The sequence below is a fragment of the Nelumbo nucifera genome, chromosome 3, assembly GCF_055504915.1.
Source record: "Nelumbo nucifera cultivar China Antique chromosome 3, China Antique-T2T, whole genome shotgun sequence".
NCBI classification, from domain to species: domain Eukaryota; kingdom Viridiplantae; phylum Streptophyta; class Magnoliopsida; order Proteales; family Nelumbonaceae; genus Nelumbo; species Nelumbo nucifera.
In genome coordinates, this window is record NC_142651.1 from 109,527,775 (window position 1) to 109,555,035 (window position 27,261).

Here is a 27,261-nt window from a genome sequence, read left to right on the forward strand (position 1 = left end):
GAAGTATGGAACCATGCAAATACCCATGAATAAAATGATCAAGTCGTCCCAGAGAACAGTCTGAGTCTTTGACAAATTAAAAAATTAGGATGCATATCAATTAAGGCACTGATAACGGATCAAATTACCTATAAGCAAAACAAGCGGTACATGAATTACAACAAATTTCTTTTCTTTTTACAAAATCTAACTCAACTATCATCTCTTCTCTCACTGCAGGTGCTGAAAGAAAGAAGCATACTCAGGGAAGGTGTTTAAAAAGCCTCTTATAAGTTGTGGCGGTAATGTCTTCCCTTGTACAAAAACATGATGGTTCCTCTCTATCAATGTCAGTACAACTCTTTGCTGATCAACTTCACCCAGTTCACCTGCAGTCGCATGATAACAAAATAAGAAAAATCAAAGACTTTCATACAAATTGCATAAGAACAAAGCCACGACACTGGTTGAAAAGCAGATGTTTGTATTTCACCGACCTGATAAGTCAGTAAACCAGCACAGGGCTATCAATGGGTTGGCTCCAGGCAAGATCAGACTAATATACCCAGAACCAAGGATCAAAAAATCATTATGTATCGGCCAATACGTATCGCATCAGGCCCTTCCTGATATGCCCCTACAGGGGTTGTATCGGGTCAGGGCCTGGGTTAGAGGGTAGCCAGGACTTAAACCGGCCCCTCTGAACCAAAATCAAAAAAAAAATATAACTGAAAGTTAAAAAAAAGGGCCGATACACCCTACCAGCGTATCAGCCAGTATCGATACTTCGAACCTTGCCCAGAACCAACCTTATTATTAATCAGGTTTCTTGGGTCTAACCTGTCGGAAAGCAGTAGTGCCAAAAAAAAAATGCCAAAGGTTAGGACCGTATCCAAACTACCCATCCCAAAACCACAGATAGCTGGGACCAACATTGGGTAATGGCCTTTTTTTGGGTCCAACCCAAGACCTGATTTTTAACGAAGTGGTCTTTAACTTGATAATTTGATAATGAATCTGCTAATTTTCTTGCTCTCTTCTCAAAGCATCTTACATCTACAAAATGACAATGACATTTTATATGAAACTATTACAGGCAAACAATGAGAAACACAAACAAAATGTTGGGAGGTATGCCATGAGAATACATATGTATATGTATATGTATTTATATAATCAGGTCAGGTCTTTAATCAGATCAGAAATTTGGAACAAGCAAACCAAATTATGACACAACTAAGACCCAGAGTCAATGTAATAGGGTCGGATCACTTTTGGTCTTTCAGATCAACTTGGACCACTGACAGCCCTAGTCCAGAAGTCTCGACCCTCCAGTACCCCTTGGAATCTTAGTCAAATATTGTATGGGTATGAAGATTCTGATAATCAAATATATTTGGTTCTTTTTAGCCAGGGAAGAAAAGTTCTCAAAATTTATTGGATAATAATAGAATTTGACAGGTTGGAAGGTTAAAAGTCACAATCATTTTGGGACGACAAATCATCCAAAAGATGGACTATTAATTGGAAGCAATTGGTTACATTATATAAGTTCCAATAAGCAATACAATACTTATAGAAAAGCATTACTTATATTTTTTTTCTCACTAACTAGAAAACCACGGATTTTGCAACCTAGATTGGTTTCCATCATTTGATAATTAAGACATAATACAAAGTTGCAGCTGAAACATGTGATCTCAAAGTTAGAAGCAAGGCACAAAAAAAGATTACTGGGCACTCAGACCCAAAAATCCCTTATGCCATCCATGAACAGACAAAAGCCAATTCATACCTCCCAGTAGAAAAAAGCCAATTCAAACTGAAAAGAGTAAACAAACAGCGGGCATCAAAAAATTATACAAGCTTACCCAATTCAATTTCCTGGTTCTGATCTTCTGCATCCCCTTCTTCCACAGCCATCCCATTTTCAAGGGCAAGAGCTGCATTGGCATAACGATCTAAAAATTCTTGTTCTGTTTCTTCACGCTCATTATCCTCAGAGTCCTAATAAAAGTCATTTACAAAAGCAACCATTCCTTCTCACCTTTTTCTTTTAAAATAAGCACATTGAATTTTGTTACAAAAAAGCAGGGAAAATTAGTAGTAAGCCATGTATACAGCAATCCTCATTTCAAATTTTTGTGCTTATCTATATGCTCTTTTCTTTTCATCCACAAGAACACGATGGATGCCATGATTAGGATATTCAGATATTGAATATTTTGTCCTACAATAAGTAGTTGACTAATGGGACCGTGAATGTGCTTCATAAATACTATTCAAACAGTAAGATGTTTATAAATCTACTTCTATGGATGAACTGTCAAATGCACAAAAAGAATTAAAGAAAGAATAAGAAATTTTGGGCCTTTATACCTCGTCATCGTCGTCATCATCATCATCATCATCAGTTTCATCCTCATCTTTTTCTTCTTCACCATCATTCTCATCTTCATCTTCTTCCTGCACTTCTTTGAGGCGTATAGCTGCCTCCATTAGCCAAACAAAGCAATCCTGCACCAGTTCACCCCCTGGACCCCCAGTAGGCCCTAGCAACCGTTCAACCACCTTGGCCAGGGTCATCACTGTTATCATTGTGTAACAATAGTTAGAACCATTTACTTCATTAGCAAAAATAGCATACAATAACAGACCAACCTTTCCATATATGATGGATAAGGAATTATGAAAGAATGGTATCAGGCAATAATCTAATACCATGTTCTAAGGGTAGTCATCTATCAGGAACATTCAACTAATTGACTGGATACTGTGCAGGGCAGAGCCCCAGAAGTATGTCACCTGGGTGATCCTAGGGCTTGCAAGGAAAAGAAATGAATGGAGAGGGGGGGAAATACTAGAGTTTTCTAGGGCTTGCAATAAGAAATTAATGGAAAAATAAAATCATTAAGGTTTTTAGGGTTTGTGAGGGAAAGACACACTACAAGAAAAATTGGACGTGTTACAATTGGTCCTCCTGTAGGTTGAAGAAAATTAAAAGTTACATAAACTTGTTTACTAGTACTTATAAAAAAAAAATAATTGTTTACTAGAACTCTTTATAAATAAAAAATTCTGATATATAGAAAATGTACTGTGTAGACAGCTGGGTAGCTATGCTTTTTTACCAAATGATAGAACCTCTACCAGAAGTTCAGATCAAAGGCAGCATGTGACTCATCCATTTGGCTTGCAGGTGAAATTAAGAACAAAGCCCTACTTTGGTTGTTTGGCTATACTGGATTAACATAGGCTTTTGGATAAATTTCAGCCCTATTTCAGATCAAGAAGAAGTTATTTTGAATAGATTCTAGCTGCAATTTATTTGGTTCTAGTTGTACAAAAAAACATGTGCTTATTAAGAAACTCTATTGTCCCTCCAAAATGCCCAGAACACCCCTGAAATCTTATTTTGATTATTATGTTTTACCTCATAAAACTTCCTAATACCTAGAGTAGCCTTCTGTTAAAATTTTAAAATCACCAATGACCCTTCAAGATTTAAACATAATTTGATTCTCAAAAACTTATCCACTATCCATTTAACTGTATCTTATTTACAAGCACAACCATTGTTCATTCCAAGGAAATAAGTTTCAATAAGCTTAACCGGACACTGACAAAGCATAATAATCCCTGTTATGAAAGAAACATCATGTAGGAATACTAACCAATTAACTTGATCTCAGACTCAGCTGAGAGACCGGGTTCAAAAGAGCTAGTACAGATATATCCCAGTGAAGACACCCAGACTGTGAAGCCTTTATCCACATCCTTCTCCAAAATCTTCTCAACAATATCAGGATTACATAAATAGCATGATGCAATAGCAAGCAAGAGAGGCTTCCAAAGTGCACAAGGTTTGCTTTGAAGCTCTTTGAAACGAGAAAAAGCTGCACGACTGAAGGTGACTGCTAGTGACTGCTTAACACCTTCACTACCAAGCATGAATCTTGGAACATGGAGAAGTAAATGGACACATGAGCAAGCCCTCCATGTTGCAGATGGATATTGAGAAATTGCCTCACTAATAAAAGCACCAATACCTTCAATAATGGATTGTTGTGATACAGGTGGGCCTGGAGGGGATGGAATCCCTTGTACAAGGAAATTCTTTAATTGATATTTTCTGTCTAAACTAACCACTTCCTTGATGCACTCAAAGATCGATAAATCCTCCACGTCTTCCCAAGCATGCCAATCTGCAATCACATCTGCCCAAGCTACCAGCAATTCTGATATTTTCAGTTCTGAAATCATACCGGCTTCAGAAACAGATCTCAGAATAGACAGAAGCAACTTTGATGCACCATCAATGCATGATGGAAGGGATGTTGTATGAGAGATGTCTTCCTGACCATTGTCAAGTTTAACAGAGAATAAATCATACGTGAAAAAGGTGCTAAATAATTATGACATATGAAAAGAGTAAAAACGAGGGAAATGTCAAGTATTTCCAAAAAAAACATGAAAACAAAGAACGTATGTTTGCTTTATACTAAATTACTTTTTGGTACTTTGGTCACTAAAGACTAACATTTTTTGAATTCTAGCATCATATACATGCAAAGGGTAAAAAATGTTGCCTTCCTAAGTAAAGTTTTTATATGAAACATGGCATTCATCTTGTATATTAGCTATTAGCTGTTCGTTATGCCAATTGCCAAATAAGCTAGAGGATATTCAGATATAAAGTAAATATTACGTAAAAGTGTCCTCAAGAATCCATGGAGTGTCAGACTCGGGCACAGGTCTGACACAGACATGTCCATTTAGGGGAGCTCATGCAACACTAGTTTTCTTTGTGCAATGAACACATGAAGCTGATAGCTTACATTTTAAGAAATAAAATACTTCCACCCAACTTTTTAAGCATGTACCAACAATCTTCTTTTCTAGTTCATAATAAGAGATAACAATGAACTAATGGAAGAAGTTCAAAACCTACAATAAGTTCAATTCCAAAACTGACAAAAACAATTTTTAAAACTGCAGACATGAGCATACCATTGGTTGTACGGGTCTGATCCAAGCTTGTTGCAGGAGAACTGAAAATGCACCAGCCATGTTCTTCCATCCAGAACTCCATTTTTCACCTGATTCATTCTGTTTGGTTTCTTCAGGAACAGAATCTTCCCAAATTTGAGCCATTGTGGCTAGTGCTGTAAAGCCCCGTTCAACCACCTAAAATGAGAACACTGTCAGGTTATCTTGAAAATTAGAGTACAATGGCCAAATGACAGTACTGTAGAAACCCCATGAAATCTAGACTCCAGAGTAAAAGTAGATAACAAAACAAAAGACTAGCTGAGAGGACAGGAATTGGAAAATCCCCCCAGGTGAAAAAAGCAAAGACAATTATAAATGAAGCCTCCACAGAGAAAGCAACATCCTTATAGTTTGGGTGCCATTCCCAATTTAAGAGAGGGTGATTTGTTCTTTCCACTAGGAACTGCTCAACTTGTGAAAATTAAGTGTACCTAAACCACTGCCCCGCTGAAACCACATATCATTACAATAATCATAAAGAACTGCTTTTCTAGTTCACAACCCATTTCTGGCATTAAGATCAGAAGCAAGGATCAAAATATCAATATGATATGCCTGATATTGGGTGTACCATATCTGCATCAAAGGTCATGGATACACTGATATATACAGGGTTTAGGGGTTTTGAAAGTTTTGGATGATAGAAGGTATCCCCCTCAGGCTGGAAAAAAATAAAACAAAACAAGATTATCGGTGCACTTTATCGGTGCATATCAAAGATTTTTTTTCCCATCTCCAACCAAAAGAGAACAACAGATCATTTAAACTTCCAACCTACATCTGGTAAATCAAAATGTGAAACACAGAACTAAATGGCCACCACAAGAAAGTTTTCAAGGTAATCAAAACAAACCTGAGGCCATGGCTCTGGATTAGGAGGTATGCGCTTTGAAATATTCCAAGCCATGGATTGAACAAGGGATGGGATGTAAGGTGCAACATTTTCATTGCCAGCCTCCACTATAGTACTCAAAAGTTGATATAGAATGGAAGACTCATTCTCATCTTCATTATCCGCCCTACTAACCACAACTTGCAGGAGGGGTAACCATTCGGGTGGTGGGTAGTCATTCTGAAGGGAAACAGAAGAGTTATATAAAAATACATTGAAAATGTACACACTTTGCTTATACATATTTTAAAAGATAGTTTTGGCCTCCCTTACTTCAAGAAGGTCAGCAATTGCCCCAGCAGCAGAAGCCCGGACAGGATAACAAGAAATATCTCCCAAATCTGACATGGCCAAAGTCTTCAACAATGAAGAATATACTTCTGTACTCATCTCCTGAGCCAGAAAATTTGAAATTAATTGAGTGCAAGTTGACAATGTATAATTATAGGGAAGTTCAATCTGGATAAGGGTAACCCAAATTCAATCCATTTATAATTGAATCAAATATGGATCCACCCCTATCAGATACAATAAGATCTTACTGAATTCAATTTAAATACATATACTTAGATATACTTAAAATTTATATTGTATCTATTTCGACTGCTGCTACAGTAGTCCGAACAGGAAGAGGAGAAGAAGAAGAAGAGGGGTCAGTCGAAAATCTGATGGTTAACCCATTCAGTCGACCCCCTTAATCTATATTAGCTTCTAATCATGTTTACAAAGACAGAAATGCCCTTACTTAAGTGTGGGGCAGAGTAACTCTAATAACACAGCCACATAAGCAAGTTACTTAATAAACAGAAGAAGACTAAAGTATCCCTATTCGATACATCTTAACACTCCCCCTCAAGCTGGAGAATATATGTCATATAATCCCAGCTTGTTACATAGATAGTTCACTTTCCCTGAGCTTAGAGCTTTTGTAAACAAGTCTGCCCACTGGTCATTGGAGCTCACATGTTCTGTATTTATCTCTCCGGCAAGAACCTTCTCTCTCACAAAGTGGCAATCAACCTCTATGTGCTTTGTTCTCTCATGAAAGACAGGATTGGAAGAGATATGGAGTGCAGCTTGGTTGTCACAGTACAATTTCATAGGTTTATCCATGTGAAACCCAATTTCTTGTAGAAGATTCCTCAGCCACACTAATTCACAGGTAGTGTGAGCCATGGCCCTATATTCGGCTTCAGCACTGCTTCTGGCTACAACCGTCTGCTTTTTACTCTTCCATGTCACAAGGTTTCCTCCCAGAAATGTGCAATAGCCTGTAGTAGATCTTCTGTCACTCACTGAGCCTGCCCAGTCTGCATCTGTATACCCAACTACTTCAAGTTTTCCTCTTGGTTTATACAATAGCCCACGGCCTGGAGCTCCTTTCAGATACCTCACAATTCTAAGGACTGCATCCCAGTGAGGTATACGAGGGTTCTACATGAATTGGCTCACCACACTGACTGCAAAGGAGATGTCGGGTCTCGTGATAGTCAAATAGTTGAGCTTTCCCACTAGTCGTCTATACCTTCCAGGATCTTCAAATACTTCTCCTGTATCACTGCTCAACTTAACATTTGGTTCCATAGGGGTCTCAGCCGGTTTTGCACCTAACAGTCCTGTTTCTTCCAATAGATCAAGGACATATTTCCTTTGACACAGATTCACACCTTGTTTTGACCTGGCAACCTCAATTCTCAAGAAATACTTTAATGTTCCAAGGTCCTTTGTTTGAAAATGATTTTGCAGAAATGCCTTTAGTTTGCCAATCCCCAATTTATCACTACCAGTGATGACAATATCATCCACATAGACCACTAATAAAATCTTCCCAGCTTCTGAGTCATAGCTGAACACGGAGTGATCAACCTGGCATTGCTTCATTCCAAAACTCTTCACCACTTCACTGAACTTCCCAAACCAAGCACGTGGAGATTGCTTCAACCCATAAATTGCTTTCTTCAGCTTGCACACCTTACCACCCTCCCCCTGAGCAACAAACCCAGGTGGTTGCTCCATATATACCTCCTCCTCTAGATCACCATGAAGGAAGGCATTCTTTATGTCAAGTTGAAGGAGAGGCCAATCATACATAACTGCCAAAGAAATTAGAACACGAACGGAACCAATTTTAGCCACCGGAGAGAATGTCTCCATATAGTCCACACCATACGACTATGAGTAACCTTTAGCAACAAGTCTGGCCTTCAGACGCTCCACACTACCATCTGGCAAGTATTTCACAGTATACACCCATTTACAGCCCACAGCATGCTTCCCAAGTGGGAGAGTAGTGAGTTCCCACGTTTGAGTATGTTGAAGAGCAGAAAGTTCCTCCTCCATTGCCCGCCGCCATCCAGGTGAACTAAGAGCTTCTTGAACATTGTTAGGTATGGAAATAGAAGACAAAAGTGAAACAAACTGGCGATGTGAGGTAGAAAGACGAGATAATGAAACAAAATTGGAAATGGGATGGAGTGTAGAACTACGTTTACCTTTCCGTAAGGCAATGGGTAGGTCAAGATCTGAAGGTTCAGCAATAGGAGCCATGAGAGGATCCGCAGACGAGGTAGAAGTAGGAGGAGGGGCCGGTGTCGTTCGACGTGTATACACTTGTCGGATCGGTGGTCGTTCAGTGGTGACCTGCACTGGATGAGGAGATGAGTCTACTCCAACAACAGCCTCTGGAACTGAATCACTGACAGGAAGAGGAAGAGGAGGTAAGGGTGAGGACAAGGGTGCTTCAGGACGGGAGAAGAAGGGAACAGACTCAAAAAAGGTGACATCAGGGCAGACATAGCACTTTCGGGCAATGGGATTATAACACTTGTACCCTTTTTGAGTCCGAGAGTAGCCAAGGAAGACACATTTAATTGAGCGTGCATCTAGCTTGTCTATGCCAGGACTCAGATTATGAACAAAGCACACACAACCAAAGACACGAGGAGTTAATGGAAACGGAGATAAAGTGGGAAACAAGATGGAGAAGGGTGACCGACCATGAAGAATAAAAGAGGGTATCCGATTAATGAGAAAACATGCAGTGAGTACAGCATCACTCCAAAACCGTTTAGGAACATTCATGTGGTGAAGCATAGACCGAGCAATTTCAAGAAGATGACGATTCTTCCATTCAGCCACCCCATTTTGTTGAGGGGTGAAAGCACATGATGTCTGATGAATAATGCCATGCTGTTCTAAATACTGTTGAAATGCAGTAAGAAAATATTCACGACCATTATCTGAACGGAGAACTTTGATTGGAACACCAAATTGTGTAAGTATTTCAGCATGAAATTTTTGAAAAATGGAAAATAATTCACTTCTTTCTTTCATTAAGTAAATCCATGTCATTCTTGAACAATCATCAATAAAGGAGACAAAATACTTGTACCCATTGTAAGACTCAATTTTGATTGGACCCCAAACATTTGAATGAACCAAAGAAAAAGGACTCAACATGCGACTCTCAACTCTCAGACTAAAGGACACACGACAGTGTTTACCAAACTGACATGACTCACATTGTAAAACTGACAACTGACTCAATGATGGAACCAACATCTTGAGAACCTTGAGAGATGGATGTCCCAGTCAACAATGCCATTGTAGAGGAGTAAGGGAGGTCTGAAGTGCAATTGAAGATCCACCGCCGTCAAGGTAATACAATCCACCAGCTTCATGCCCCCCACCAATCTTCTTCCCCGTCTTGAGATCCTGAAAAACACAAGTGGAAGGAAAGAAGGTAACAGAACAGTTAAGAGCTTTGGTTATTTTACTAACAGACATAAGATTGAATGGAAACTTAGGTACATATAAAACAGATGATAAGGGGACAGAAACCAAGTCAACATTACCAACACCACAAATGGGAGATGAGGACCCATTGGCAAGTGCAACAGTTTGTGATGTGGAGGTTTCAGAAAGAGAAGAGAACACACCTGGAGTCCCGGTCATATGATCTGAGGCTCCAGAGTCAATAATCCAGGAAGGAGTTTTAGATGACATGCAAGCAATACCTGATTGGGCATATGTGGCAGTGGTATGCTGTGAAGTAGTTTGAAGGAACCGTTCATACTCATCACGCGGAACACTCACCATCTCCCTCCCAGAAGTAGATGTAGATGTGGGAGGTGTTCGGTCTGCCAGTTTACTATCACTAATAGCAACCTCGCCTGCTACAGCATGATTAGCCCATTTAGAGGGAGGGCCATGTAGGTCATAACAGAAATTCACTGTGTGTCCATCCCTACCACAATGAGTACATTTCCTTGTAGAATTATTTTTTCCTCTACCACGGCCTCCCCCTGAATCACGGCCACCCCGACCAATCATGGAATTGCCACGACCCCCTCTGGAATGACCTCCCCCTCTTGTACTATGTCCACCACCTCTAGCTGTCACAAGTGCTGATCTATCATGTGGGGTTCTCTGTCTGGCCCAAAGAAATTCTACGAAGTCTTGAGAATACTTCCTCAAGTGATGGAAGAGTAGAGCCCCCCAATATTTGAGCTCTAATTGGTTCATATTCTGACTTCAGCCCCACTAAAAATCTTGTAACATCAAGTTGCTCCTTTTGCTGTTGCTGAACTTGAATATCTGAAGTAAGGGGATGATAGACATTGAGTTCATTCCTTATATTCTTCATGCAGGCATAGTACTCTTCTAGTGTTTTGGTTCCTTGTTGTAGATCAAAGTACTCCTGATACAGCTGATATACTCTTGTTGTGTTGTCTTGTCCAGAATATAGCTTCTTAGCATGCTCCCATATATCCTTAGCCATATCAAGGAACATGAAGTTGGCACTGATTTTGGGTTCCATACTATTCCACAGCCAAGTCATGATTTGAGCATCTTCTTGTTCCCAATCATCAAACCCTGGAGAGTCAACCGGTGGCTTCTCATCTCTTACATGCTTTACTTTCTTCTTTGCCTTGAGAAAAACTTCCACTGATTTAGCCCATGGAACATAGTTCTCTCCATTTAGCTTAATTGAGGTCATTTGTACCCCTAGGTAGTCGGAGGAAATTACTACACTAGGTTTCTGATCATTGTAGCCACCTCCTATTGCTGCCATTGTACTCTTTCACAGTTGTCTCTAACTTTACTTCTCAGCTACAAGCTGATTGATGTTGTTCACAGTTTGATATTTCAGCACCTATTGCAGTCTCTAAACACCACAGTGGAAGCACACACTTGTTCTTATTCACACTACTGCTGACTTCACACACTTACGTCCCACATAAGAATCAGTTTACCATTCATTAATCACAAGTAGAGGCCCTCTTACAACCACTCAAGCACCACAACACAGCCAAATCTGCTGCACCCAGTTCAGACTTGTTCAACACACTTAAGAGGGCATTACACAACCACAAGGAGTTCGGCAAGTTCACTGCATTCTACCTTACACCACTCAGCCACTTACAGCAGCCCTAACACCATTCGGCTACTGCACACACAGCTATTCAACAACTTACAGCAGCCCTACACCATTCGACTACTGCACACACAGCCACTCAACAACTCACAGCAGCCCTACACCATTCGGCTACTGCACACACAGCCCTACCTAGGGCAACAATGAACCTAGTTCTCTAGGTTCTACTCAAAACTAACAGCTTCTTGTAGGGTTTCTACCCAGAAATATAAGTAACACTAGAAGAAGAGAGAACCGACCTTCCTTTGAGAATATCAATCAACCATTCACTGCTGAAGTTACTTTCCTTGTTGAAGAGAGTTATGCGCAGCAGAGAGACAAGCTGTAATGTTTCTGACCTAGGGCGAACCAGTCCTCTCCATCGACTGACCAGAAACGAAAGTGAAGAGTCACGAACAACACTGAGGTGCTTTACCAACTGACTTAGATCAGGAACCTTGCTCTGATACCATATTTCGACTGCTGCTACAGTAGTCCGAACAGGAAGAGGAGAAGAAGAAGAAGAAGAAGAAGAAGAAGAAGAGGGGTCAGTCGAAAATCTGATGGTTAACCCATTCAGTCGACCCCCTTAATCTATATTAGCTTCTAATCATGTTTACAAAGACAGAAATGCCCTTACTTAAGTGTGGGGCAGAGTAACTCTAATAACACAGCCACATAAGCAAGTTACTTAATAAACAGAAGAAGACTAAACTATCCCTATTCGACACATCTTAACAGTATCAATTAGTAAAATTAGTTTGAATGTTGCATATTCACTAAAGAATCATAGGTTCAAGCTTCATACTAGTTATTTTCAGTTCATTTTATTCATGGGTCATTTTTAGTTCATTTCATTAATAATATATAATATTTTGATCACTTTTTTTTAAGAAAAGATAACTTGTATTCAAAACAAGGGAAGGATGTATACAAGAGATGTACAACAGGCCTTAAAAATAAAAAAAAAAAAAGAAGACTCAAACCAATTAAGTAAGCATTGAATCAACACTACACAAAAATTCCCTTCCCAAACCTAGCTTTGCTAAAACATCAGCTGCTTGATTAAGTTCTTGGGGGTCCATCTAAAAGAGCAGTTCAGCAATGATGACAGTTCATGAATCTCTGACAGAAAGTGAGCAATCCTCCACGCACCCTCTTCCATGTCTTTAGCCCACTTAATGGTGTTTCTGCAGTCCCCTTCAACAGCTAAGGGGCTCAGGTGTAATCTCTTAGCCCTTAATCCCTCAAGAAGGGAGTGAGAGACCACTTCAGAAGCATCTGCAGCTGATACAGGACCACTGAATACCCACACAATATCGCCATTTAAGTTCCTTAAGATGCCCCCTATTCCAGCTGCTGAGGGAGGAAAAAGTGGTCTTCTAAAACTACCATCAAACTGCAACAAATAGTCACACTCCCTCCTAGGGGGAAGAAGAGTTACCGCAGAAGGAGCTGGGGAAGTGAGCAGGATCTGCTGTTCAGCATCCAGGAAAATAGCTTATTGATCAGCATCCAGGAAAAGATCTTGAGGACAAAGTCTTCTCTCTTACACTTTCCAAAGAGAAATATCTGTCTTCAAATAACCTTCTCTTTCTTTCTTCCCAAATTCTCTTACACTTTTGTTTAATTTATTAATGTTAATCAATATATGATTGCAGTGCAAATTCAATTTGAATCTGAATATTAATGAATCAAATTTGGATCTAGGTATATCCTACTTGATCCGATCCATTTGCACCCTAGCATGTTAATAACTTTCTCTCAAGTGTTCAGGAGAGGAAAAGGAGGAAAAAAGACTAAATGAAAAGAAATGATATGCATTACAGAGTCATGAAATTTGAGATATAAATGGCAGGTAAACATGCGTTCCATACAACTATAACAAGATAAACAACTGGGATTAAGTAAAAACTTGAGATTTGAGATTGTATTTGCAAAAGATGCCTTACCTGGGAGAGACAGGGTGCAAGCTCTCCAAGTATCCAGTTTGCTGTAGCAAGCAAGTAAGGGGGAGGTGGCAATAAGGAATATAATGGTAGCACCCGACTCCGAATCAGAGCTGCTGTATATCCAGGACTTTGCTCTCTCAGAAACTGCAGAAGCAACACTAGAGTCATTAGTCCTTCCTCCAAGATTTCCTAGACCTCAACTAAGAATTATAGCACAAGAGATCTCCTTACATCTTGAAGACCACCATATGCCATGAGAACACCAAAATAACTGCCATAATTGAAGCTAAGGATCAATAGGGAAAGAAAATAATAAAAAGACCAAAAAAAAAAGTGACATAACCTTGCAGATTGTGAAAACTAGTGACAACACCAGCAATAAGTTGAAAAGGTAGTTGGTACAATGAAAATGTCCTATGTCCATTATTTGCATCCTAATTCTTATATGCTATATAATTCACATGGTCAAATTGACTTGAAGGATCTATCAAGTGCAACATCTGGCTTTAAATAGAATGGATTCGCGAAACAGGATTCATGTAGCCAACCCCATATAGCTGCGATAAGGCATGGATGATGATGATGATGATGATGAGTGCATCATCTCCTGTATAGGTAATAGTATAAAAGCAAATAGCATAACATCAGAACTAATCAAGTTACAAGTTGTCCACAGCTGAGGTGCCAGAACGAAATTAAATTCCATTTCTTGGGAAAAAACAAAACAAAGACTTGGGATCTATAATTGAGGTTCTCATAAACTCACTTATTTGAGACCTCAGTTTGGCACAACGTGACATCTGAAGGAATGGAGAATTTTGATAAAAAAGGGAGCACCAACAACTCCCCAATAGAAGACTTCTGTTCCCTCCTCTTATTTTTCTCACTTTTTTTCCTTTTTGATGAAGCAGTATTATTAGCAGAAGTCACCACCGGAGGCCCCTATAGGCATCAACAACCAATTTTATGACAAGAATTAACTCTAACTACAGATTCCTGCAGAAGTAAGATTCTTTTTACTGGCACCAGAAAATGACCTTTGACATTGAAATAACACCAAGTAAATTTATTGCACTTTTCCTGGCTGTGAACAGGTCCTCTTTCCACCCAGAAATTTCTTCCTGGAAAAATAGAATAGTAAAACAAAAGCTGAACGAAAAGAAAATAGTGCCTAAAAGACAATGTTCAAGGGATATTTCCATACAAGATCAGATGGAAGATTCTTCCGCATGTACTCATCTGCATCTTCTTCCCACTCTGAAGCATCCTAATAATAGGCAGAGACAGCATTAAATTGGAAAATAAATAAATAGCTATTCAAAGATACAGTTAAAAAGAATATCGACACTCACCAAAAAATCTCACTTAAAACAGAAAGCTCTGCAGGCATTTTAGTACCTAAAACTCATTGATAGTTAAAACAGAAATCTCACCTTATCATTCATAGTTAGTGCCGGAAAGATTGCGGACTCCATCAATGACGTAAAATGAGGTGAAACTAATCTCCATCCCTATTTACAGAAGAAATTGATATTCTTAGACAGATGTGAAAGGAGACATTGCTTGGTGCAAGGGTAAAATCAAGCTGAAAAGTGTGAGAAAAGCAAGTTTGTTGAGAAGTGATCAGTTTTTTTGTTATTTTTTATTGGGCTTTGTTCCTTTGTTTATTTTTATCATTACATGTAGCTGTCACCTAGCTAGGGGCAAACTTGTATTTTCTGTTATCTATTTTCAGCAGTTAATATAAAGCACAGTGGGCTACAATAGACAGCCCACGATTAAGCGTTTCTTCATCTTCTCTACTCACTTTCCTCTGCTATCTTCTTCCTTCTTTGATTCTCAAATCAGTTAAGTTTACTCATCTTTATTGCTGATTTACAAGAGAAGTAAATTTAAGTCTGAGAGTATAGTTAGGACCAACATCAAGTAGTATCCCTTTTAGAAATGCATTCAGGATCCTGAACAGAAAGAAGAGGATTCTGAATGGACATGCTGATAATGAAGCTTTCTAATTCTGTCAAAAAAAAGTCTTCTTTACTGATAAAAAAAAAAAAGCTTTCTAATTCTGTCAATAGGTAGATGTTTGGTCTTTTTCATTGTGTGTGTGTGTGTTGTTGTTGTTGTTGTTGGGATGATGGGGAAAGGCGAAATGTCAATTAATCAATGTATTTGAAATTGCACAAGCATCATCAAGGATTTTAAAGCAAAAGTACATTAGACTTTCCTGGAAGATAATTCAAATGCAAGAACCTGAGTTTGCAACTACTTTGTTTGGAAAAATTTTGTGAAGCTTTAAAAAAAAAAATCTTGTGACAACATCAGAAACTAGTTCCAGCAGGTATTTACTTATGATTGTAGACTGAAAAGGTAGGTCAACTTACTGGCCCTGTCTCCAGAACATGTGAAATAACATCAAAAGCTAATGAAACAATCCTCTCTGACAAGAAATCCAGTTTCTGCATGATGACAGATACTTTAGACATGCACAGAAGTGAAAAAGTTTTGCATGCAAACAACAAACCAGAATTAAAACAAGGGAGGGGTGGAGGACATCTGGTATAAAAGCAGCAAAAAGTCCCTCAAGTGTCATGCTGGCATTAATGTCAATACATGTCTGACACAGGTGTTGGTGCCTATTTTCAAGTGTCAATGTAATATAGGCATCAACTGATAGATATTCTCAGCTCAATAACTACATAAATGGTAAAGCACAAGACCATTTTATGTAAGCATTGACTAAGAGAATAGGAACCAAACATAATGTCTAAGTTTATGGTTCATGGTCTTTAAGTTCCATAAATTTTCAAAATAGCTAGCACTTGAGGAATGTAACCAAAGGGGGTGTATTTCACATTGAATCAGATCTCTCAACAAAAATCTGAATATGCATCAAAATCTCAGTTGATTTTCATGGAACTTAAATCAAATCATTATGTTAATCAGAAAAATAATAATTGCAAAAAAGTGGAATATGATATACATATATATACAATTCATTTAGTACACATATGTCCTGGAAAGTTAAACTAGAAAGAGGAGAATAATATAATATCAGAATACAATATATAAAAGACTTGTAAATATAGCAATCACATAATATATACTTTCCTCTAAAATATTAAAAATATGTGTATAAAAAATAGCATATATTTAATTTTTAAAAAAATCCAAATTTATGGATAATTCTGTTCCTTTTGGTTTAAACCTCACATATGACATGCTAAGCAGCATAAAAGAAGCATATGAACTTACACTAATATTATGGCTGTACTTGACTATTCTGGAAACACAACTCATCATCTCTGGCATCAACCTGGGTGCGTAAGGGTACCAAAAAAATTACACTGCAATATAAAGAGTCTGACTGAACCAAAAGGGAGATGAGTATATCGACTGTATTACTTGTCGGAATACTTCCGATGCCGGGTAATCAAGGCACAGAAAACGAGCAAACCCCTCTTCCCAGTCTTCAGCCTCAGCAAGTACCCATCTTCTCCAGTCATTCTACCATCAAAAGCCAATGAATCCAGGAACTTAAATAGATCACGGCAAAATGTAGGCAACATAGGGGCCAAATCCAATGGCATGTATGACCTCACCTATAAAAAAACATGTGGAAATTCTCAAAAAACATATATAAGCATTAAATCAAGAAGCTATATACCTAATAGTAGGAACAGGAGAGTAAGTGTAGAACCATTGACAGCTTCACTATAATTTATAACATTTACAAGAGAACAACAGAAATAACCAGGTAACTCTGCATCATATGCAACAGCTTTTCATTGGCAGGGTCAGATGAAAACCCTCTAAATATTATGCTTCCTGATATCTCTCATTATGAACTTTTGGATGCTTAAAAAGATATAAAATTATGTTATTAATTATGCGAAGAAAATGAAACAGCTTTATACAAAATATATTTTCCATTTCAACACTTGCCACTTGTCAGTATGGCCAGGTTTTGAAAAGTCATAAAATGGCACTGCAGAAACATGTACTCAGTCTTTCAGTGTGAGGGGCTGTTTGATAACAGCTTAAGTGGCTGAACTGAAAAGCTTATCACTTTTGTCTTTTAGTGGATAAGATTTTAAGGAGGTTGTGGGCTCCTAATTGCTGAAGCTGAAGTTTGGTATATTACTATACCCATGATTATTTTATTATTTAATATTTGTATCCACTAAAAGGCAAGGCAACAAGTCTTTCAGTTCAGCAATTTCGGCTGTTATCGAATGGCCCCTAAGTATGAAAGATAGAAAGCACAAAAGGTTAGATGTATAAATGCTCATGGTACCAGGTTAACATTGCTCATTCAACTTATAGAATAGGAAAATTAAACCTTTCAATGAACCAAGCTAGCTTTCATCATGCACTAAGCCTCAATTCAGCCAAATAGTTGTACATAGTTCTCATAACCCCCATGAGGGGTTATTTAATGTACATATCTTAGAAAAACCTACAAATTAATTAAATACCCCCTTACAACCGGGGAGGAAAAGGACAGAAAATGATCAAATGACAAAACACAATGAAAAACTAAAACCATAGGGCCATCATTACTCACTCATCCCCACACCCAACATCACCTCCAGCTTCTATCCCATTCCAACAATGGACTAAAACCCTAGCGTTCTCATCCAATTTCCCTACCCCAAGCCCTAATCCTGCTTCTGATGGCTTTGCAAATATACGGCATTCTTACTTAGAAAAAGTAGTTCTATATAAAATATTGCCTTCTTTTCTACTTCTAGTGCAAAATCATCTGTGATACTGTAATTGAGAGTATCAAAACAAGGGATGAATCGGGAGTTTTTGTTTTTTGCAGTGTTGTAAGATTTTTGTTATTCAGGGGTCACCTTTTACTTTGGAAGGTGACAGTTGTTTCTTATGGTTTTATCTAATGAAAGTTACAGTTTCCTATCAAAAAAAAAAAATACAGTAATTGAGATCATGGTGGAAGGTGCCAAATGCCCTTCCAATTTATTTGGTTTTAAAAATCCGGTAATATGTGGAAAATTATGCACCCATGGTAATAACGATGATTCAATTTATGGTTCACGAAACCAGGTTTTTCAACTGCAACCAGCTGAGATGAGCTAAACCTAAGCCCAGCACTTCAGTTTTGAGAGATAAGAGAGAAGGGCAAAGCTTGATTCAGCATGGATCATGGATCAATGGCAAACGAATTTCTAAAATGAATATTGTAGAGAACATTGATGTGGGCCCCACAGCTGTGGTCCCACTCTGTCCGTAGGGTAGAATGTATCTAGTCACAGCTGTGGTCGATTTATGATTCTGTTATTCTAGTTATTATTTACTTTTCAGTTTTATATTGTTATGTGTTATGATGTAAACACCAAGGGCAGATGTGTCCTTTCATGTAACTAGCATAACATATAAATATTAAATTAAAGTGGCGGCGGCAGAATATTTGAGATTGAGTTCTTCTCCTCAAAAATGTGTTCTACTGCTCTCTCACCACTCTTTCTCCTTCTTCTTCTTCACTTTCTCTTCTCTTCGAACCTGAAGTTTCTTAGTGATCAAGACTGATAGCAGTCTTGAACATCTACATGGTATCAGAGCTAAGTTAGGGTTTCTCATGTGAGTCTAATACCAGTCGACCATATGAGAATCTCCTAGGACCGAGAACTGAAATGGAGGAGTTCGCAGACTGATTCTTGGAGATCGCCAGAAGTGCTAGCAGCTGTTGGAAACTTGTTAGGGTTGCAGAGTGTTGGTGGTCAGGAAAGATCGGAGAAGACTAGGGTTCGGGTAACCCTAGAAGGCAGCGAACACTTTTTCCTTGTAAGTTATTTATTTTCTAAGAGAAGTTAGATCAGAGAAGATAGGTTGGACCTATCTGGAGGGGAAGGCCGAACCATCCTAGGGTTTTCTCTCTGCGATTCACTAAGTTTTTATAGCAAACCCTAGGCCGAACCGTCTCAACTGTGTTTCTCTCTTCACTAGGGTTTGAAAGTAATCTTGCGGCAAGCCCTAGTGTTTGACTGAACCTTGAGATTTATATATACAGATTCTAGGGTTTCTTATTAACCCTACTGCAAGTCTATATATACAGTACTGAGTGGATTGTGCAACTAAATTGTTCACTTTAAGGACTGATTAAAACCCTAACTCTCCCAAGCATATCAGACCTCTTTTAAGCTGTTTTTCAGAGTCCTAAGGGGTTAGAGCTCTACGGACAGCTACTGTTGTGTTGGCTAGTTGGTTTCAGATCAGAATTATCCCAGTTTTGTGCACATACACTGTGAAGACAGATCAGGCCCATACTGTTTTTTTATTGTGATTGATAGTCCAAGTGCTGTTTTGAGACTTGACAGAAATGGAGTTTAAAAATCAGGCAGAAGGCAGCCTTGGGAACATCAGTTATGGTAATGTTTCTGAGATGGGTGGTCAGATTACGACTGTAAAGTTTGATGGATCAAACTATTTGGAATGGGCCCAATCAGCCATGATGGCTATTGGTGGAAGAGGTAAATTAGGGTACCTCTTGGGAGATACGAAGGAACCTCCCAAGGGAGACTTGACATATACCAAGTAGATTCAAGAAAACTACTTGGTTATGACATGGTTGTGTAATTCTATGCAGCCTCATATTAGCCGGAATTATTTATGGGCAAAGACGGCTAAGGAGATATGGGATGTTATGAAAGAAACTTGTTCCCAACCCCTTAATGTTGCCAGAGCATATGAATTGAAATGTGAAGTGAAAAATCTTAAACAAGGAGAGAAACCGGTTTCAATATATTTCTCTACCTTGCAGTCCCTGTGGCGTGAGATTGATCACTTAGAGACTCTTGAGTGGGAGAGTCCCAAAGATGCACAGATATATAGAAAGCAGGTTGAGACAAACCGGGTATTTGAGTTTCTGGCGGGCCTAAAATCAGAGTATGATATTGTACGGCAACAGATTTTGACTAGAGACAGTGTGACTCTCTCTCAGGCATACTCATTTGTACACAGTGAAGATACCAGAAGGAAGGTTATGATGCAACCTCAGCCCCCCACACCAGCCTTTGTAGCGGTCACACCCAAATCAGGGGGCGATTCAGAGAAGGATAGGAGGAAGGAAGACAAGAAGGATGTGGTATGTGAACATTGTAAGAAGCCCAAACATACAAAAGAGACATGCTGGAAACTGCACCCTCACTTGGTTCCTGCGAAGTTGAGAAGCAAGAAGGGCACTGCTCATGTAGTCGTGAACACTGATTCAGCATCCTCATCTGGCACAAAAGGACATCTTTAAAGACCTTAGCAACAGTTCGGGCAGCCCTAATACGGTTAGAAAAAGAAGTTGGAAATTCAGCTCAGCCACCGCAGTCTTCATCAGCACCTGCCACATCTGCCTTCGCACATTCAGGTACTCAAGCTTCAGCCTATCATGCCTCATCTCCAGGTACTACTGAACCTTGTTGGGTAATAGACTCAGGTGCATCTGATCACATGACTAACTTGCCTTCACTTTTACTACTTACTATTTGTCTTCTGGTAGGGATAAAGTATCTATTGTTGATGGCTCCCTGGTTCCTATTTCTGGAAAGGGTGACATCAAGTTATCAGATACTATCTCCCTGTCATCTGTCTTGCATGTTCCTAAGCTTGATACTAACCTTCTTTCAGTCAGTAGTATTACCAAGCATATGAACTGCTCAGTAACCTTCTTTCCTGACCGATGTGTTTCCAAGACTTGGAGACGAAGAAGGTGATTGGGACTGGCCGTGAGACGAATGGGATCTATCTGCTCAGGGAGAGGTTCCATCAGGGAGAGTCGGTTGAGAAGATGTCTTTTGTTTCTCAGAGTGTGAGTCCGGTTATGCTGTGGCATAACCAATTAGGTCATTTGTCTTTTCGGTCTTTACAGAGTCTGTTTCCTGCTTTATTTGAGTCTATTGAGTTGTCTCAGTTACAGTGTGAAAGTTGTGAGTTTGCTAAGCATTGTAGAAAGCCTTATTTATTGAGTAATAAAATGAGTGACAATTCTTTTGATATTGTGCATACTGACATTTGGGGGCCTTATCATATCCCTTTCATGGGTGGGTACGGATATTTCTTGTTATTTGTTGATGATCATACCCGTTTTTCTTGGGTTTATCTCATGCGTTCACGAGATGAGGTACCTTCCTTGACCCAAAATTTTCACCAAATGATCCTAACCCAGTTTGATGTCAAGATCAAAGTTCTCAGATCTGATAACGCAAAGGAATACTTGCTAAATCATTGACATCTTATCTTCTTCATCATGGGGTTATCCACCGAAGCTCTTGCCCTCATACACCTCAGCAGAACGGAGTTGCTGAAAGGAAGAATAGGCACATTTTGGAAGTGGCTAGAAGTCTCATGTTTACTTCCAATGTTCCTATCCACTTCTGGGGTGATGCTATCCTCATGGCGGTATACCTTATTAATCGGGTTCCTTCTAGGGTCCTTGATATGAGATCTCCTTTTTCCCTTCTACACCCTCGTGAGGACTTGTTTTCTATTCCCCTTAAGACATTCGGTTGTACATGCTATGTTCAACTTCTCGAACCCCATCACTCCAAGTTCGAACCCAAAGCCTCCAAATGCATTTTCCTTGGTTATGCACAAACTCAAAAGGGTTATTGCTGCTATGATCCTATCTCAGGGAGGAGGTTTGTCTCCATGGATGTCACTTTCTTTGAGGGGAGAGCAGTGAGAGTGGGGGTTTGAGTCCTTTCCTTGTCCTCAGGGGGAGAGCAGTGAGAGTGGAACAGTTCCTTTACCTATTCCATTGGGTGATGAAAGCTACAATGGTGAGGGTAGTTAGAGGGATCAGGAGTTGAGGGAGAGCTGCAATGATGGTGAGGGTGGTCAGAGGGATCAGGAGTTGAGGGTCTATCACAGGCGGTGCAGGCAGGTTGATTCTGATCATCAGCAGTCCAAGCCAGCTCCAGGTCCAGGTACTACAGTCCCAACCATTTCACCTCCTACAGATGATCTTGACCTTCCGATTGCAGTCCGTAAAGGGAAACGACATTGTACCACATCTATAGCCCACTGTATTTCCCATTTTTTATCCTATGATCGCCTATCTCCTACCTACAGGTCCTACCTTAGCTCCATTTCCAATGTCCCTATTCCAAGAATAGTGCAAGAAGCCCTATCCATCCCGGAATGGAAAGATGCAATGCAAGCTGAGATGGATGCCCTGTTGAAAAACAACACCTAGGAGGTAGTTGATCTGCCCAAAGGAAAGAAACCAGTTGGATGCAGATGGGTATTTACGGTGAAGCATAATGCAGATGGATCTATTGAGAGGTATAAAGCTCGGTTAGTTGCAAGAGGGTTTACACAGACTTATGGCATAGATTACTTGGAGACCTTTGCACCGGTAGCCAAGATGACCACTATTCGAGTCCTATTATCCCTTGCAGCAAGTCACACTTGGCCTTTATACCAAATGGACGTGAAAAATGCCTTTCTGAATGGCGATCTGCAGGAAGAAGTTTACATGCGTTTGCCTCCTGGATTCTATGATGCAGAGATAGGTAAGAAGGTCTGTCGGCTCAACAAGGCTTTGTATGGTTTAAAACAGTCACCTAGGGCTTGGTTCGATAGATTTAGACTAGCCCTTGTGAAGTTTGGTTATGTATAGGCGCAGTCAGATCATACCCCTATCAAGAGGGTGGAGTCCTCCTTGACACTACTGGCAGTATATGTTGATGATATTGTGGTCACAGAGAATAATAGCCATGAGATTGAGTCCCTTAAACAGCTCCTTCATCAAGAATTTGAGGTGAAAGACCTTGGTGTACTCTGGTATTTTTTGGGTATTAAGTTTGCTAGATCCAAACAGGGGATCTTTATCTCTCAGAGGAAATATGTCCTAGACTTGTTGGCAGAAACTGGAAAGTTAGGTGTCAAACCTGCAGATACACCAATTGAACAGAACCACAGGATTAGTGCCGAGAGTGGGGAGTTTCTTGAAGACAAAGTTATGTTCCAGCAATTGGTAGGAAAGCTCCTATATCTCTATCTCACTCGGCCAGATATTACTTATGCTGTTAGTGTTGTCAGCCAGTACATGCATTCTCCTAGAACCACACATCTTCTTGCAGCAGAAAGAATCTTAGCCTACTTGAAGAGATGCCCGAGTAGGGGTATACTGTTCAAGAACAACAACCACATGAAGGTGGAGGTCTATACAGATGCTGATTGGGCTGAGAGTGTTGATGACAGAAGGTCTACCTCAGGATATTGTGCCATTGTGGGAGGAAACCTTGTTTCCTGGAGAAATAAGAAACAAAGTGTTGTCTCCCGGTCAAATGCTGAAGCAGAATACAGGTCCATGGCCAACGGAGTGGCTGAAATCCTATGGCTAAGATCTCTACTTGAGGAGTTGGGCATTGAGTATGAAAAGCCCTTAATGTTGTATTGTGATAATCAAGCAGCCATTAATATAGCACATAATCCAATGCAGCATGACAGAACCAAACACATTGAAGTTGATCGGCATTTTGTACGAGAGAGGGTCTCATCTCAAGAAGTATGTCTCCCTTACATCACATCCAGTATGCAACTAGCGGACATCCTCACTAAAGCCGTATTAAGAAAGAAGCTAGAAGCAGATCTATCCAAGTTGGGAATGATAAACATCTACTCCCAACTTGAGGGGGAGTGTAGAGAACATTGATGTGGGCCCCACAGCTGTGGTCCCACTCTGTCCGTAGGGTAGAATGTATCTAGTCACAGGTGTGGTCGATTTATGATTCTGTTATTCTAGTTGTTATTTACTTTTCAGTTTTATATTGTTATGTATTATGATATAAACACCAAGGGCAGATGTGTCATTTCATGTAACTAGCATAACAATAAATATTAAATTAAAGTGGCGGCGGCAGAATATTTGAGATTCTGTTCTTCTCCTCAAAATTGTGTTCTACTGCTCTCTCACCACTCTTTCTCCTTCTTCTTCTTCACTTTCTCTTCTCTTCGAACCTGAAGTTTCTTAGTGATCAAGACTGATAGCAGTCTTGAACATCTACAAATATGTTGTTGTAAAATGGATGAAAATGCCAATTTTGTAGTTTATGTCCATGTATTAAATTTTGACAACTCTTCTATGTTATGCTTGACCAATGAAAGTTCATGCAGTAACATGTTTCATTTTATTTGTAGAATAACAAGGTTGTACACTTATAGTGAGAGCAAGTCTAGACAAATAAGTCCCTGAAAAAGAGAAACTTATATCTAATTTACATTGGTATTAACTCTTATGAACATTAAAAATATAAAAAGAAAACTATGAACACAGTCAGAACTTACAGCAAAGTACATGCACTTGCATATGATAAGAAACATTTTGTCAATTTCTGTTTCTGTTCTACCTTGGGTGGATATAACCTGTACACAGACCATTAAACTCAAAATTCTGTTTACTATCCAATGATAAGAGCAAGAAGAACTATGTTATAGGTAACTACATAAATAAAAGGAAAGAAAAGAAGATTTAACCTTTTCGATGAAATTATGGAAGACGGAAAGCAAAGGTACAAGAATTTCTTTTGCTATTAGCTCCAACTGTGGTGGAACCGGCTCCCTTGCCAGCTTTGGATTTAAAAAGTACTGAAAAATTGCAAACATAATTACCAAGTAAGGTCCCTTTTGGATTTGCAGAGAAAATGTGAGAAGGTGAAAGAAAATTGCCAAAGAAAGAAGAGTTCAGGGTCTAATGCAAAAGACTGAAATAGAGAATTATTTTAACCCGCATCGATACAAGTACGGAAGAAAATCCTTATTGAAAATAGCGTTACAGGGAAAGGACGTCAACTCTGGGTTACTGTAACAAAACCTCGTCTTAGATCACTCTCTTTGGTAAACCATGAATATTGAAGCGTATTTACCTATTTATATAATGGCAAAAAGAGAAGTAAAGCACCAAACTCACGCCCGTACAATTTCAAACCACTATGGCCAAGTAGAATGTGTACCTGGAACGGCCTAATAATTGTATGAAGAACTGTAAGTGCATTGATGGTGTTCCATTGAGAACCGGGACCTTCGTTAACTAGATTACTACATTGAATAACTGATCTCAGCTCAGGCACGAGTTCGGGCCAAGAGTTCTCCTTTACAAATTCAGCAACAACCACAATGCGAAACTGCAGATATAGCTCACACAGATACAAGGAACTAAATATCTTATAGACAGTAGCATAATGCAAAGAAAGGAAACCAGAGAAGGCAATCTGAAGTGCAATCAAGACATCAAATACATACAGCCTCAACCAAAACTTTAAGAACCGATGGTTCGACTTGAAGCAAAGCGTGGAAAAGCGAACTCCTGAAGTCTTTACTGATTTTGGTAGATGGGTCGTTACCATCGAAGTGACGTCTAGTGAAATTCTTAAGATAAGTGGCAGCAGCTATTCTTTGCCCCTGATTTTCGCCTCCTATTATGCAAAGGCAATTTCAAAAGAAGGCTTCAATTGTGAGAAATTAAATAATATAGAGCAAATTATGATCAGATTCGAGCGACAGAGAATCAGAGGGCTGGGGGAATGAAAATTGTAGAAATCAAAGTATAACTGCGGGTGTTAGGGTTTTACCGGTGGCAATGGAGATGAGAGAAAAGGGAAATTCCGGAAGAAGCGAGAGACGGTCAAGGACTTCGGTCGCAGAGCGGACTACAGTATCATCGGGGCTGAGCGTGTCATTGAACAGCTTAGCAAGTTGAGAGATTAAAGGTTCCATGCTGCTACGATCCAATCTTTCGACGAAACCCTGCTTTACAGTATAATGATTGCAGAGAGTCAAGATGGAGCCAGCCAACAGCGAAGCACAAACGATGTGAGAAACGAATGGGCGGGAAAAAAGAAAATGCCCATTTTATATCGCTGGAAGGAAATTGCACCAGCCCTTAAAGTCAACTTTTTCTTTCCGTGCGCCAAATTGTCACGGGCTAATCGTTGGGCCCGTGCGGCACTCGAAATGGGCGAATAAGCCTAAGCAACAAATCAAATACACATAAAAGTAACAAGATGGCACACGAATTAGTAAAAGCTATTTGTATACAGTACAGTGTTGAAGGGATCTCGTGCTTAACCTTTACACGCTTATGAACTCACTCGACTACCTACCTCCCCTCAAAGAGTACATTAAGCTTTTGGGGAAGTGACAATAAGAAACATCAAAAATGTGAAAAAGCATACTACAGTATTACAATAATGCAATTGGCAATACCCCATACAAAAGTACATGCATAGCCCACCCATGACACACTTGGACGCTGGAGTGGCGGTTGTAGGCACGATGGTTGGCACTTGATGGCGCGGTGAAGAGAATACTTGTTACAGTCTCCCCCACTCAATTCAATCTTCGTCCTCGAAGACTAGCTTCTGCTTGAGGCTTGAATTTGTTGTTGGTGAAGGAAAGTTCTTCGACTGCTCCACAAACTGGGTTTCTTCCAAGGCCCAGATAATAGGTTGGGTAGATTTCTAGTGGATGTTCTTGATGGTGGGAAAACCTATGGCTAGTCCTTAAGTCCCTGCTTGGCTGCTTCAAGGTAGGATTTTGACTTGTTCCTGATGGTGGTAGGAAAGTTGGTGGCCAAGGCTGGGTCAAAATGGTATTTTGGATTGTTAGGGTGTTGATTCCCATGCATTTTTCCCCAAGGGTGACTCACAAGGCTACTACGGGATTTATCTTGAGGGATGATGTGAATGTGGTCCCTAAATGGCTCGGGTGGCACTCGCTCTCCCCAGTGGTTGTGGTAGTAGGTGTGGGCAAAGTTTGACACGGCCTTGGGTCTTCTGTTGGGCCCACCAGTTGTGGGTGTGTGTGGCTTCTGCTGCAAAGGTGGCTTCCGTTGCTGTTGTTGTGGCGGCACTAGCACTGACGTTGGCGTTGGCACTAGCGCTGACTTCTTCCCGGAGTTGTTGCAATCACTTCTGGTTGCAATGGTGGTTGTTGTAGATCTCTCTGTCATCAATGGT

The 27,261-nt window shown here is 39.7% G+C and overlaps 1 protein-coding gene across 2 annotated transcripts; it reads right to left on the minus strand.

The window, feature by feature from the left end:
* Positions 1–26,147, minus strand: LOC104607106 (ARM repeat superfamily protein). 2 transcript variants are annotated; one of them, XM_010272623.3, is made up of 21 exons: positions 25,876–26,147; positions 25,547–25,719; positions 25,258–25,428; positions 24,782–24,892; positions 24,593–24,670; positions 16,694–16,890; positions 16,544–16,604; positions 15,673–15,747; positions 14,725–14,802; positions 14,496–14,558; positions 14,329–14,412; positions 14,058–14,233; positions 13,523–13,562; positions 13,292–13,435; positions 6,197–6,316; positions 5,885–6,103; positions 4,990–5,166; positions 3,654–4,335; positions 2,359–2,567; positions 1,851–1,986; positions 1–368 (listed from the first exon to the last, which is right to left on the minus strand). In XM_010272623.3, exons 1-21 carry the CDS (start codon positions 26,018–26,020, stop codon positions 211–213), a joined length of 3,297 nt encoding a protein of 1,098 aa, XP_010270925.1. In that variant the 5' UTR covers positions 26,021–26,147; the 3' UTR covers positions 1–210. The 2 variants fall into 2 exon arrangements, with proteins under 2 accessions (XP_010270925.1, XP_010270926.1); XM_010272624.3 differs by lacking the exons at positions 5,885–6,103; positions 6,197–6,316.
* Positions 26,148–27,261: the final 1,114 nt, after the last annotated feature.

What these genes read in the sequence shown, in the direction of transcription:
- LOC104607106 (XM_010272623.3), bottom strand. Translation starts at nt 26,020, where the DNA reads ATGGAACCTTTAATCTCTCAACTTGCTAAGCTGTTCAATGACACGCTC. An exon ending in AGTACAGCCATAATATTAGT is followed by an intron (nt 15,748 to 16,543) that starts GTAAGTTCATAT and finishes GTCATCATGCAG; the next exon opens with AAACTGGATTTCTTGTCAGA. An exon ending in CATATGGTGGTCTTCAAGAT is followed by an intron (nt 13,436 to 13,522) that starts GTAAGGAGATCT and finishes TTGCTTCTGCAG; the next exon opens with TTTCTGAGAGAGCAAAGTCC.